General features: G+C 32.0%; 2 protein-coding genes across 10 annotated transcripts in view; one reads left to right on the top strand and one right to left on the bottom strand.

The window, feature by feature from the left end:
- Nucleotides 1-14624, bottom strand: part of LOC114328495 (glutamate-gated chloride channel) — a 713764-nt gene that overhangs the window by 451380 nt on the left and 247760 nt on the right. The window lies entirely within an intron of this gene.
- On the top strand, nucleotides 3620-9570 carry LOC114328499 (uncharacterized). Its single transcript, XM_028277366.2, has 2 exons — nucleotides 3620-3871; nucleotides 9130-9570. The coding sequence occupies exons 1-2, from the start codon at nucleotides 3824-3826 to the stop codon at nucleotides 9505-9507; spliced, it is 426 nt and encodes a 141-aa protein (XP_028133167.1). The 5' UTR covers nucleotides 3620-3823; the 3' UTR covers nucleotides 9508-9570.

Raw genomic sequence — 14624 nt, 5'->3', positions numbered from 1 at the left:
TGCCCGTAGTCAGAAAATTCTTAGGAGGGAAAGGTGTAGAAGAATTCATCTGTACTCATTAGATATCTTTTAAAAACAGCCTTTAATTATCTACGCTAATTTCTTTCGGTTATTTAAATGTCATCATAACAATTCCAACCTTCTTTCGTTACATAAACATTGTTGACCTAGATCGTGAGGTGTAATTATACATACAGCCACTATAAACACTTTTCAGGGTCGACGCTGACTTTGCACTTTTAAATATATTTATACAACCAAAACATAATAAGGGAATCCTCATTACACATTCCACATTCGTCATTCTATTTTATTAGATGTAAGATTATTCACATTAAAAGATAATGTCATCTACACTCCGCGAGACGACGTTACGTAGGTTGCTACCAGCTTGTACTCATGCGAGTATAATAAAACAACTTCAACAGTGAAACGACTATTAATCATTCCACCCCTCGGATAAGGGTTAACCACCCTTACCGGGAGAAGATAGCCCTAGTAATCCTGGACTATCATAACTGGATTTATTGTATTTTAATTGATTTGCTCACTTTCGTTAGCTATTTTCTATTGGATATATTGCGTTTGGAAGGAATTGGCTGTAACCACTGGATATATTTCATGACAAAGCTATTTAGTATTAATTTAACTCAAATCCTAAAAAACAGGATTTATTGCGTTTTGATTGATCGCTCTTCATACAGACAAACATCAATTGTTATATAGGTACCTATTATAGAGAGCAGGGAAATATTTAGATTGCTATTAAAAAATGGGGGTTGGTGATAGAAAAGTGAAAAATTAGGGTTGTATGTATCTTTTGGTTCTACATCATATTACATTAAGAAAAAACAGTTTGTCCAAAAAATTAAAAAAAAGGGCAACCCCCTTTTTCACTTAGATTGGTCGTACTAACTCAGGAAGCTTCATGGGTTCATTTACAACAACTTTGCTTATTAAGGTCAATCATAATATTTATGATCAAATGCATAGTTCTATTTCATAAGTTCTATGCATAATTCTATAAAAGACATAGAGATTTTTTTATATTGTCTCGTATAAATAATACAAACGTGGTATTATAAAAAATAATTATTTTTCAAAATAAAATGTCAATTTTAAAAACAAAAAAAAAATTTCAACGCCAGGATTTGAACCCGGATTGCCTGAGTGAAAGCTAGGAGATAAGTCATCAAGGCTATTAACCTTCGGATGACCAAGCGGGGGAAATTGTGACCCCAGCGTATGTTTTTCTTTAATAAATTCAAAAGTATTTTCAATTTTTAACTCATTATTTTTTTATTTGACTTTAATATCATTCTAGATATCCTCATATTTTGAAATAAAGAAAATTCCCTATATTTTACGAATAAAAAATATATTCTGAAGTTGATGTTTAGTAAAATACCGTCTATTATGTGTAATTCTAAGTAGTTTTACGCTAATGACGTCGCCTTTGCAAAGTAACAAGACACTTACTCAACATACACACTACACTTGACACTAATACTCATGTTGTGACTGGCTGAATGACATAAAGTCATAAAGTCAAGTAAAAAAAGGTTGGTCATCGGAAGGTTAAGAGTTGTAAGTCACGTAGATAAATATTTGACATAAGTTGTAGCGTTTTTCCATCAAGTTTCATATTTTACCTTTTCTTGTCTAAAATCCCCGGTTTTGGGCCAGCTGACACATCATTTGTTAATAAGCTTCGGAATACCTAACTAAATAAAAAGAAAGCAGCCATGCTAAAATGCTCCGGTCAAATTTGATACTACCTCCCTGGCTATTACTGATTTCGATTGCAAAATTGTTTTGAGAAATAGTCAAAATTTGGATATTTTCCATCGCAAACAGTGTTTACTAAACCAATACATTATTCTAATGATCGTTTTATCACTACTGAACCATGCATTTATTGAACTAATTACTTAATTTACCACATAAAGCCTAAAGCTAAAATTGTTGACATTGCATAAAATTGTTGCCATAATATAATGATTAATGAACTTCAGATGAATTTTCTTACTTATTGACGAATCCAGTAATAGTCTAGTCGCAACATAGGGGATCCCGTGGGCACTTTTAGCTCGCCGCGATTTGATGGTGGTATTATAGGTTTTTTGGGTCGCTGAATCCAATGGAAGTTGTCTGGAAGCCCAAATCTGGTGCGTTTAATTGTTACTAACAAATTATGGTAAAATTAGGTGTTTTTCAGGAATTATTAGAAGCCCTGTAAATAAATTAATAGTGTTAAGTTCTTCTCTGGTATATTTTTGGTCGCTGAATCGAATTCAACTAGTCGCTATTACCCAAAATATTTTCTAATTTTGTTAATAACAAAATAGTTGTTTATTCGCCGAAAAGTTCGAAATGTGCTATCTACAGCAAGTTTGTAGTCTTTTTCATAGTATTTTTATACTCTAAATCGATTGCCACTAGTCGTGATAGCTTAAACCACGTTCCGACTTTTTTATTAATTAATCATTGCAAAAATACCGGTTTATAGTACGTTTACTCACGATTTTTGCTCTAAATTTTAAAATACCACTTGGATTGATATAAAATTTGGCACACGCGTAGCTAACATGTCAAACAAAACAAGTTATCTTTTGCCGATGTCTGCTATGTCTGCTTTTACCTGGGGGTGAGTTTCATCCCTTTTCGGGGTGAAAAAAGAAACCTTTAAAATAAGCCTGAAAGTGGATAAACTGATTAATTCTAAGCAACATTTGTTCTATACAGTTTTTTCACTAAGTCAATACTTTTCGAGTTATTTGAATTTTTTGTTGAAAAATGAACATATTCACTCGCAAATAACTCGAACAGTATTGACTTAGTGAAAAACTGTACAGAACAAAAGTTGCTTAGAATTAATCAGTTTATCCAATTCCGGACTTATTTTAAAGGATTCTTTTTTCACCCCCTAAACGGGGTGAAACTCACCCCCAGGGTAAAAGCACACATCGGCACAATATCACTTGTTTTGATTGACATGTTAGCTACGTGCACGCCAAATTTCATGTCATTCCAAGTGGTTTTTTTAAAATTTAGAGCAAAAACCGTGAGTAAACGTACTATAAACCGTTATTTTTGCAATAATTTATTAATAACGAAGTCCGAACGTGGTTTAAGCTGTTACGACTAGTGACAATCGATTTAGCGTGTAAAAATACTGTGAAAAAGACTAAAAACTTGCTGTAGATAACGCATTTCGAGCTTTTCGGCGAATAAACAATTGTTTTGTTATTAACAAAATAAGATCACATTTTGAGTAATCTCGACTAGTCGCATTCGATTCAACGACCAAAAATACACCAGAGAAGACCTTAACCCTATTAATTTCTTTACAGGGCTTCTAATAATTCCTGAAAATACCTAATTTTATTATAATTTGTTAATAACAATTAAACGCACCAGATTTGGGCTTCCAGACCACTTCCATTGGATTCAGCGACCCAAAAAACCTATAATATCACCATCAAATCACGGCGAGCTAAAAGTGCCCACGCGACCCCCTATGTTGTGACTAGACTATAAGTATCTTATGTACTGGAATGTATCATGTAAATATGCAAAAATAGCAATTTCTATTATCAGAAAGAAGAAAGTTTATCAATATAATATCGGCACTTGTTCTCCTAGTGACCTTATTAGTCCTAGTGTTATTATGTTCTATAAACCTTGCTTGCAAAAAATGTATTGTGCTTGATTACGCTGTAAATATTTTGGATGATTTGGAATATAAATAAGAGGTTCGTTGCATTCTGCATTTAAACCAGAATTATTGTCTTTTGTAGTTTATTATCTAGACATTTCCAGTATGAAGGTCACTTTTGTGTTACTAGTTTTTATCTCTTGTGTAAATATGGTAAGTAAATGTATTTTGTTTCTATTATTAGATCTCATTCAGATTATTAATGTAGAATGATAAATAAATATTCAATCACAGAACAAAACATCATAATACTACATAAATTCCCATAGAAGGGCAATATAACAGCTTCTTTAGAGAAAAAAGATTTAATCTAGATACTTTCCCACTTGCATTGGCTTTTAGGTTAAAACATTTTTTAACATCACTTACTAGCTACCAATTCGCCCCCAAAAATTATTGACTGTTCTTCTTTTGGGACATCTCTGACATAATAATCTACTTCTTCGGTTCCTTCGGCCTAATGCGATGAGACCCAACATATTGAAAATTTTATTTTTTTGTGGAGAATATTCAACTAATAAGATATTGGGATCTTCTTCTTTTAGTGCCATGTCCCAATGGGATGGTTATTATTATCACTACCTTTACTCTATGACACTCTTCTTCCCACACTCTTTCCTCTTCTTATCTTTCACTTATTATTAATCTTGGAGTTTCATTGCATTATCCTCACATTAGGTATATGTCACAGATATTGCAACTGTTTTATTTTATTTTGTTGATTATGTCGTACTATTTGTCGATATCTCCTAGTTAAAATACAAAGAGGGATATGGTAGGAAAGAAAAGTTTGTTTTTTTTTGCTGCAGGCTCTAATCGGTGTAACCAACTTGAAATAACAGAGAAACTGTCGATTTTAGGTGTATAATGATACTAATAACTTTTGTAGTGCTTGAAAAGACCTTTAAAATGAGCAATACTAAATGTCGATTACATTTAAACTAAGCGAGATATTCTGCAAAAAACTTAATGACTAGTGTATTTTAAGAAGAAATGAGAAGTATATTTAGCCCCTCATCCATCAGAATTTAAATACACCGTTTTCCTTCTACAATACTTTTTATTTTAATGTTATTTTTATATTCAAAAAGTTGGACTAGATTAAAATCAATGGTTTTTGAAAAAAATAAGATCAAATTATAGAGCGCATTTTTAAATTTTCTTAAAAATCTTCCGTTTCCTCCATGTAACTCGAAAAAGATAAGAGATACCAAAAAAAGATACTAAACAAAAATATAGGGCTTTTTCAGATAAACAATTTCTTTTTATTTTTTATTAATGTATCTCTTACCATTTTCAAGTTACATGGAGAAAAAGAAGATTTTTAAAAAAATTTAAAAATACGCTCTAAAATTTGATCTTTTTTTTCAAAAACCATTGATTTTAAACCCGTCCAACTTTTTGAACATATAAATAACACTATAATAAAAGGTATTGTGGAAGGAAAATGATGCATTTACCTTTTGGTGGATGGGGGTTAAACTAATTTCTCATTTTTTCTTAAAATACATTAGTTATAAATAGGGAGCGGATTTTATGCTAAATGCATATTGCATGCATATTTCGCATATTTGAGAACTTTACTAAATTTTGCATATTTTTAAAGAAACATGTATGTTTTGTGCCTATTTAAAAATATGTAAGTCCAAAAAAAATTTTTTTTTTAATTCGACACAAAATAATATTTTCCCGCACAGGCTGCTATATTAATTCGAGAACTACCTGAAGGGAGACGGCTCATTCACTGCCTTCTCATTTTTTCTTAGAAAATATCCGATCTTTACACAAAGTACTTATAGTGCGTATAGTACGCCGTTGTAAAATGATTGTAGGATGTTAAAATGATGAAGGATGATTTACCGGGAAAGCCGAATTTTATTTACTTTTAAAAAACCACGAGGAAAAATTTGCTGTAGTTGGCTGTATACCATTACAAAAACATAAAATCCTTTATAAAAGGTATATTTGTTAAAATCCCTATACAGGGCTACATCAAAGACATAACTAGTTTTCGACTTGCTTCCATACAGCCATGATGTGAACTTGTCAGATTGAGCTCATTGGTACCTCGGGCGTAAAACATTGGATATTTTATGCATCCATGTTATAAATCACATCTTCTTCACATGTTCCTATGACGGATCAATTGTAAAGGGTTTTTACCCAAATATTTTTACTTTGGTGGTTAGCATGTAGATTCTAAGATTACACTGATGATGATCGGTCAACCGATGGAAACCTAGTATGTCTTTGATGTAGCCCTCTATAGGGTTTTTAACAAATATACCTTTTATAAAGGATTTTATGTTTATTTACTTTTATTATAGGATTATATAGGATATAATTCTGGAGATTCTTAAATCCCCTATTGTTAAGAAAATTTATACCTTTAACCATAGTTTTACGATTTTCCAACGGAAATTGAAATATTCTTGCTTTAGATCAGATCCCGTCTTTAAACGGCTTTAAAACTTTGGAGGACATAATATGCGAAATTTTTAATGGCAATTTTGAAATTGATTTTGGTGCAGAATTTTCGGCTTTAACAAGTTATTTTAAATACGCCCCATTTATTTCTGTTGATGTTTAAAGGAGTTGTTCAAGTTATAAAAATATTTTATCTAATCAAAGAAAATGTTTCCTCGTAAAAAATTTGGAAAAACACATTGTAGTGGATAATTCACTACAATTCACTAATTATAATTATTATAATCGAAGATATAATAGTGATATTGTTGTTTTATTGTAAATAGGTAACTATTGGTATCAGGTTTTGTAAAAAATGTGAATAAATTGCATATATAAAAAAGAGTGATTTTATTTGAAAGATAATAAATAAGATTGCCGCCCTTTAAAAGTACCACCTAGAATAGAATAGAACAGAAAATTTGTGGTTTCTCGAAATGCGCATTTTTTTAATTTTTGTGCATATCTTGCGCATATTTCGTAATTTTTTACTGCATATATATGCGCATATTTCATCAAAATTGATCGCATATAAATCCGCTTCCTAGTTATAAATTTTGTTTGCAGCATATCTCGCTTAGTTTTAATGTAATGGACCTTTAATATAGCTCATTTTAAAGGTCATTTCAAGAACTACACAAAAATTATTAGTAGCATTATACACCTAAAATCGACCGTTTCTCTGTTATTTCAAGTTGAATACACCAATTTGAGAATGTACCATAAAACAAACTAATTTCACCTACCATATCTCTTTTTGTATTATAACTAAAAGATTTATGAAGGCAAGTGTCTCTTTGTTTTTTTAAAACCTACAAAAATGTTTAATATAGTATTTTTGGTTAGATGCATAGTTTTTAAGGTATTCGCAAAAAACCGTTCGAAAAGGTATTATGTTTCAATGAAAATAGCCAATTTTCAACCACGAATATCTCAAAAGTATTGACTTTTCAAAAAAAAAATAGAACAGTTTTGGTTAGAATTAGGTTCTCTAGCGAATTCCGTGGTAATTTTAACCAAACAATTTTCCGCCCCTAAGAAGGGGTGGGAACCACCCCTAAGATAAAAGCACACATTGGCATAGGGTAGACTTTGAATTAGGAGATAAGTAGAGGCTAGGGCCAAAATTTCATTAAAATCCATGCAGTAGGATAGAATTCGGAGGTAATATCCTCTTCCTGCTCCCATTGACTGGAGTAGTAAGCTTAAGTTCGTCGTCAACATTACTCAATTATTAATTTGTTAATGTCACATAACTCTTTGTGATATACCGCGTTTATCTAAGTTCTATTTTTTCGTGGATATTATTCCTTGAGTGTATGGTGTTAAATTCATAAGTTTATTAATCTCTTCTCTACAAATCACATTTTTAAAACTTGTACATTTTAAACCCATCTTATATAAAAGTATCAATTATTCTGTTAGATATATCATCATCATCAAATTAGCATATATTTTTCGTCCATTGCTGAACGTAGACCACCCGTAAAATTTTCCACCTATTCCTATCGTGAGCTTCTTGCATCCAATTTGTGGTGGTACGCTTTATATTATCCGTCTACCTAGTCGGTGGTCGTCCTCTTCTTCGATATGCCTCGTGTCTGTGTTGCTATTCCAGAATATTTCTGGTCCATCTCTATCATCCGTCAATCTGGTAACATGTCCGGACCAAGACCATTTAGCCATGGCCATTCCTTCAACAGCAACAGTAGCTGGTAGGAAAATCTCCAATTTAAGATTTTCTGATGACACTACACTTATAGCAGCAAATGAGCGAGAGATGTTTGATCTTCTGCGAAGAGTTGAGTACAAAAGCAATAAAGTTGGTCTTAAAATCAATAAAGCTAAAACAAAAATAATGGTGGTCGGCAGATTCGACACTATTCAACTTACTAACATGTTACAGGAATACCAGATAGTAAACACCTATCTCGGGTCTAGTATAACTAACGATGGTAACTGTGAAGCAGAAGTTCGGAGACGTATTGGTATGGCAAAAAATGCGATGAGTCGCCTAACTATAGTTTGGAAAGACAGCTCTATCTCTCAAAATATCAAGATGATACTGGTAAATGCCCTCGTATTCTCAATATTTCCATACGGAGCAGAGACTTGGACTCTTCGCGCATGCGAGCGCCAATGCTGCGCATACCTTGGACAGCTCATATGACAAACGTTTCCATTCTAAACCAACTCAATATTAAAAAAGGCTGTCCGCAATATGTCTGCAACGAATTCTGCAATTCTTTGGTCACGTGGTTAGCAGAGGTGACAACAGTTTGGAGAGATTAATTGTTTCTGTATACGTTCCGGGGAGAAGATCAAGAGGACCATCACCAACTAGATGGTCTGACCAAATAAAGCATTCAGCTGGAAACTCATTCTGCGAAGTTCTTAGAGCAGCTGAAGATAAAGACCAATGGAGAAACATTGTTAGGAATATTGGAAGAAATCACGATCCTCAGTAATGGAGAAACGGCAAGAGAGGGAGAGAGAGAGAGAGAGAGAGAGAGAGAGAGAGAGAGAGAGAGAGAGATTCCTTCAATTGCATCCGTGACTCCTGTTCTTCTCCTTATTTCTAGGTTTGGTACTATATCTCTGATATGGTAATACATAGCATTGATCTTTTCGTAGTGGGTTGTGTAACTCTTATTTTATTTACTGTTCCTTTTGTCAGAGTTGGTGTTTCTGGACCATATGTCAGAACCGGTAAAACACATTGATTAAAAAACTTTCTTTTTTAAACGAACTGCAATATTAGCCTGGAAAATATTGTTCAATCTACCAGTAGCTTATGCCAGCTACCCTTCTTTATATTTCAGTGTCCAATTATCTCGGTGTAAGCGAATTTAATGCCCTAACTCTAGATATTTGTAAGCTATTACTTGATCGATGTTATGACTTTTAATTTGAAATATGACTCGATGCTTTTCAATTTGTTACAGATATATTCTCGACCAAATATTTTTAAATTCAAAGATGCCAAAAGAATCCATGCCGAATGTCAAGCAAACCCCGAATCACATGTCAATGAGTACCTGGAACAGCTTCAAGAATTGGAACCGATTGTGGTTCCGAATATGGCGAGGCATACCCTTTGTACGAGCATAAAGGCTGGACTTCAATACGAAAACGGCGATATTGCAGTTGAGAGATTAAGAAGCGACTTGGAAGAAGTTTCAAACGACGAAGCTAAAATTAAAGAAATTGTTGATACCTGCGGCGTGCGAGCACCGGGAAGCCCTGAAGATGCAGCTATGGCTTTTGGTAAATGTCTATGCAGTCATTGGTCTCAACATGCATTATGTGTGTGCAGCACATAGTAAAAGGAAAAAACATTTTTTTTGTATATAAATTTATATTAATAAATTCATGGTATTTTGCTATCTATGCTATCGAATTATAAAAACCACGACTTCCCACGGAAAGGGGTGGGGGATAAATTTAAAATTTTAAATACGAATCAATAGGTCCCCATAACGCTCAAGTGGCTGCACATTTAGCATACTTTGCTCCCCTACTATAAATACAAAATGTATCTCTACAATTTAAAAAATTACAAGATATTCTATTTTAAGGTTCTTCCCTACATTACTTTCAATTTCTAGCATTCTGTTTATATAAATTTTAAAATATTTAACATTATCAGTAGTAATTGCACAAGAGCTCTAAAATTCTATATTAATTTTAGAGATCGAGTGCAATTTGTTGCGATTATCTCATGAATAAAACTGTTCAAAACCAAAATTTTATTGTAATTTATTTATGTAAGTACAAATTAGTACAATTAAACACACAGTTTAGTCCATTCTTTAACGGTAAAATATTGCAAAACCTCTAAATTTCAAAGAACCGCTTGGATTGACATGAAATTTGGCATACACATAGCTAACAAGTCAAAGAAAAAAGTGATATTGGTGGTGGTTTTCTGGGGTGGTTTTCACCCCCTCTTGGGGGTGAAAAAATATTCGTCCAAAGAAAGTCAGGATGTGGGCAAACTGGCTAATTTTAAGTAACTTTTGTTCTATAGAGTTTTTTCACTAAGTCAATACTTTTCGAGTTATTTGGCAGTGAATATCTTCATTTTTTCAACAAAATAACCACGCTTTTAGACGGTTTTTCGCAAATAACTCAAATAGTAAGTATTTTGTCGAAAAAACATTCTTAGCAAAAATATAGCCTATAACAAATTTAAAAAATGGTGTATATATCACGTCTCTATACCTAGTAGAAGCAGAGTTATAGCTAATGAAAAATAGGGCCATATTCGTCAAATTCCAAATGGAATACTTTAACGTGAAATAACCAAAAATGAAGCACATTTCGGGGAAAACTCATTACAACTTATTTAAAGTGTTTAAAATAAGCTTCATTTTTGTTTTATAAAAAAAATTTCTAGCATCAAAATTAAACAAGTTACGCTCAAAATAAATTTAGTCCCTTTTGGTTTTGGTAAAAAAATCAAGAAAATCACCCCCTAATTAGTATCTTAAATGAACTTAATCGTTACGACTTCACAAGTTTCTTGACTCGTGTATATATTGTTTATATGATCTGTAAGTTTCATCGGTTCAAAGTCCTTATTATTGAAAGGCCTGTAGTTAAACGGGGTTGAACGAGTCACTGATCACGAATGTATGCAAATTTAGAAACACCAAATCTTGATCAATTTTTGTCTAACAGAAAAACAAAAAAATACATGATATTTAGAAAAGCAAATCTGACTTTTTTTGTTTTTCGAGATTTTTGGTATCTCTAACAATTTTTAAGTTATTTTGAAAAAAAAACATTTTTTCAAAATTTAAATTTTTAAAAATTTTACTTTAAAACCAAATTTTTTCAAAAATAAGCACTTTGAATCGATGAAACTTACAGATCATATTATAAACACAACATAAGTAAAATAATTTGTGGAGCGGTAACGATTAATTTCATTTAAGTTGATAATTAGGGGGTGGTCTTCCCGATTTTTTTTTGCAAAAACAAAAGGGACCAACTTTATTTTAAGCGTAACTTGCTTAAATTTAATGCTAGAAACTTTTTGTAAAAACAGAAATAAAGCTTTTTTTGAACACTAAAAAAGTTGTAATGGGTTTTCCCCAAAAAGTGCTTAATTTTTTGGATATTTCACGTCGAAATATTCTATTTGAAATTTGATGAATATGAATCTATTTTTCATTGGCTATAACTCTGGTTCTACGAGATCCAGAGGCCTAACGCGTACACCATTTTTTTTTTTATTTTTTATAGGCTATATTTTTGCTAAGAACGCTTTTTCGACAAAATACTTACTTTTTGAGTTATTTGCGAAAAACCGTCTAAAAATGTGGGTATTTTGTTGAAAAATGAACATATTCACTCGCAAATAACTCGAAAAGTGTTGACTTGGCGAAAAAGCTCTATAGAACAAAAGTTACTTAAAATTAGTCAGTTTACCCATTTCCGGACTTGTTTTGGACATATATTTTTTCACCCCCAAGAGGGGGTGGAAGTCACCCCCAGGGCAAAAGCACACATCGGCGCAATATCACTTTATTTCTTTGACATGTAAGCTATGCTTATGCCAAATTTCATGTCAATCCAAGCGGTTCTTTAAAATTTAGAGCAAAAACCGTGAATGAATGGACTAGTTGTTATAAATATATTTGACGGTGGAAAGTCATCACTTTTATAATTTTTTAAACATTAATTGCCATTAATGTCACTGAATGTATTTTTTCGTAGCAACGAAAGGCATCTGACGTAATATACTTGACGACTGGAAATTATCAAAAATTATCGGGTATAATATCACAAGAGAGTGAGAATAAATTGAAAATAATGCGACAGTTTTTCGAAAATTTGTTGTCTGGCAATAGACACGAGAGCCCGCAGGGCTCGAGTGGCTATGCCCAATGACAACAAATTTGAGTAAAAATGAAGCATTATTTTCTTATTTATTCTTACTGTCGTGTGATATTCGTAAGATTATTTTTTAATACGTATATTATGGATATTTTCTTAAATGTAACAGTTGTCAAAACTAGGAAACTGTTTGCCAATAAACAGAAACAATATACCTAAAAAAATTTCTATCGGTAATTTTCTACAGTAGATAATTCTCAGTATAATTTTAATCTGATTGGACAGAATTAATCACGTGATCAAATATCTTACTATACGATTGGAAGTTAAAATCATCAAAAAATAATCAGTTAAATTTAGATTTCTGTAGCTTTCTATTGGTCAGAATCTCCCATGAATGAAATAATCATCATTATTTTCACCTTAAAAGCATCAATTATTAATTTTTTCGCTGTCCCTCTTTTCTTCCCTTTTCTAGTGGCATTCGCCGTTTTACCAATTTTGTTATTATTTAATTTTTAAGAATTTCTATATATCTTAACCGATCTAATTTTTACCGTTTATAAAGTTTGTTCTGTTTACATTCTTTTATTAAACTGTCTATTTCTTGATTTGTTCTTCTTCTCCGCCCAATTTTTATACATATTTCTCCATAAATTAATTTATTATCACAACACAAAAGCAACTTTGACATTTAATAATGCGTTAGTTAGATGGCTCTACTCGAGTTACTTAAAAACAAAAAAAAAATGAAGAAAATTGCTTCATGGGAAGCCGAGAAAATGCATTTTTGAACGTTTACCGATTTTGAGCTTTGAGATTACATTTTCTTAAACCTAATTTTTGATTAAAATTTTGCTATTTTTGGAAATTTTTACTCGTAATACCGATAGCTTTTATTTTTATATTATACATGTTATGAGTCTTTTAAAGATATAAACATTTGTGTGAAGAACGAGAACCGAAATAAAAAGGTGATGGTTCAAAAATTACCATCCTATTGTTTATATCTTCGCCGTAATGGCGGTCAACTTTGACTGGTTGTATCTCAGGAACCACTCATCCCAATTAAATGTTTTTTCTTTTAAAAGAAGCCTCCTGTCGCGTTATTTTCAATACCGTTGTTATAATTTAATAGTTGCCGAGATATTGTATTTGTTTATAAGCCAAACATTGTTTATAATTTTAAAATATCCCTGAGGCCGCCTAAATAGCCCAATTTCAATTCTATAAAGTACATTAGATAATTATAGTACCTTTTTATGCCAAAGTCATAGTTATTCATATGTAAAATAATTATTATGGTTATTATAGCGACAGTAAATTGTTAAATTAACAGTTTAATTGTTGCTAAACTGTTCATTCAATTTCCATCAGCATCTGGAAATATAATCTATACCAAAAGGGATTTATGTCACTAAATTATTTGATTATTAATAAATAATTACTTTATTACAGCAGCAATTAGGCCAGCGATAGCCTATGGAGCAGAAGTAATGTGCCTTACGATAAAAGACGAAAAAAGAAGACGTAAATGTGCCTTAAAGACGAAAAAAAAGAAAAGTTAAGAATAATTGAGAGAAAATTATGACAAGAATACATGACCCAATGAAGACAGAAACAGGGGAATATAGAAAGCTGATGAACCATAAAATAATAAATATAACTGAAGAAGATAGAGTAAAATTCTTTAAAGCACAAAGGCTCAGATGGTTTGGGCACACATAAAGAAGAGGGGTAGAAGAACTGATCAGGAAGATAATGAACTGGAAACCAGTAAAAATAGACCAAGAGGAAGACCAAAAATAAGATGGGAAGATCAACTGCTAGACGATATATCAAAGATGGAAATTGCAAACTGGAGAGAAAAGATTCAGGATCGGAGTGAGTGGAAGAAGCTAGTAGAGAAGGCAAAACAACATCACAACCTATGAACGACGACCCAAAGGAAACTGCGGACTAATCCACCGCGTGAAATGTATTAAAAGAGCTCATAGCATTTGAGCGACCTATACTCTAACAAGAGTGAACGATCCATATAATACCGGGTGTCCACTTATATTTTCCCCCATTTTAACAGCCTATAACTTCTAAACGGCTCAAATAGAAATATGCTGTTTTCGCTGAAATGTTTTAATTTAGTAAAAGTTTTGTCTGAATGGATCGAATTTTTTTATATCGCTTTCAATTACGAAAACAAAAATGGCGAATTTTTGAAAAAAAGTTTGTTGGCTTTTTTTTAACGGAACACTCAATTTATTTTTTGTAAATTGAAAAAACGGTCATTCAGCTATCAAGCTATATAAAGTTTTTTAAAATCGGTTGTCAAATGACTGAGTAATTAATTTTTAAAATGAGAGGTGCAACGTGTATATGACGTAACTAAATAACATAACTAAGCAAATTGATATTATGTTATGTGACTTCCACATTGCATCTCTCATTTTAAAAATTAATTGCTTAGTCATTTGACAACCGATTTTAAAAAACCTTATATCGCTGGATAGTTAAATGACCGTTCTTTCAATTTACAAAAAAAATATACTGGGTGTTTCAAAAAAAAAGTCAACAACGTTTTTTTTTCAAAAATCCGCCA

The sequence above is a fragment of the Diabrotica virgifera genome, chromosome 9 (genome assembly GCF_917563875.1).
Source record: "Diabrotica virgifera virgifera chromosome 9, PGI_DIABVI_V3a".
In the NCBI taxonomy this organism is placed as follows: Eukaryota; Metazoa; Arthropoda; class Insecta; order Coleoptera; family Chrysomelidae; genus Diabrotica; species Diabrotica virgifera.
Note: the sequence above shows the minus strand (reverse complement) of the source record. Positions and strands in the feature narration are given on the sequence as shown.

What these genes read in the sequence shown, in the direction of transcription:
- LOC114328499 (XM_028277366.2), top strand. Translation starts at nt 3,824, where the DNA reads ATGAAGGTCACTTTTGTGTTACTAGTTTTTATCTCTTGTGTAAATATG. An exon ending in TTATCTCTTGTGTAAATATG is followed by an intron (nt 3,872 to 9,129) that starts GTAAGTAAATGT and finishes AATTTGTTACAG; the next exon opens with ATATATTCTCGACCAAATAT.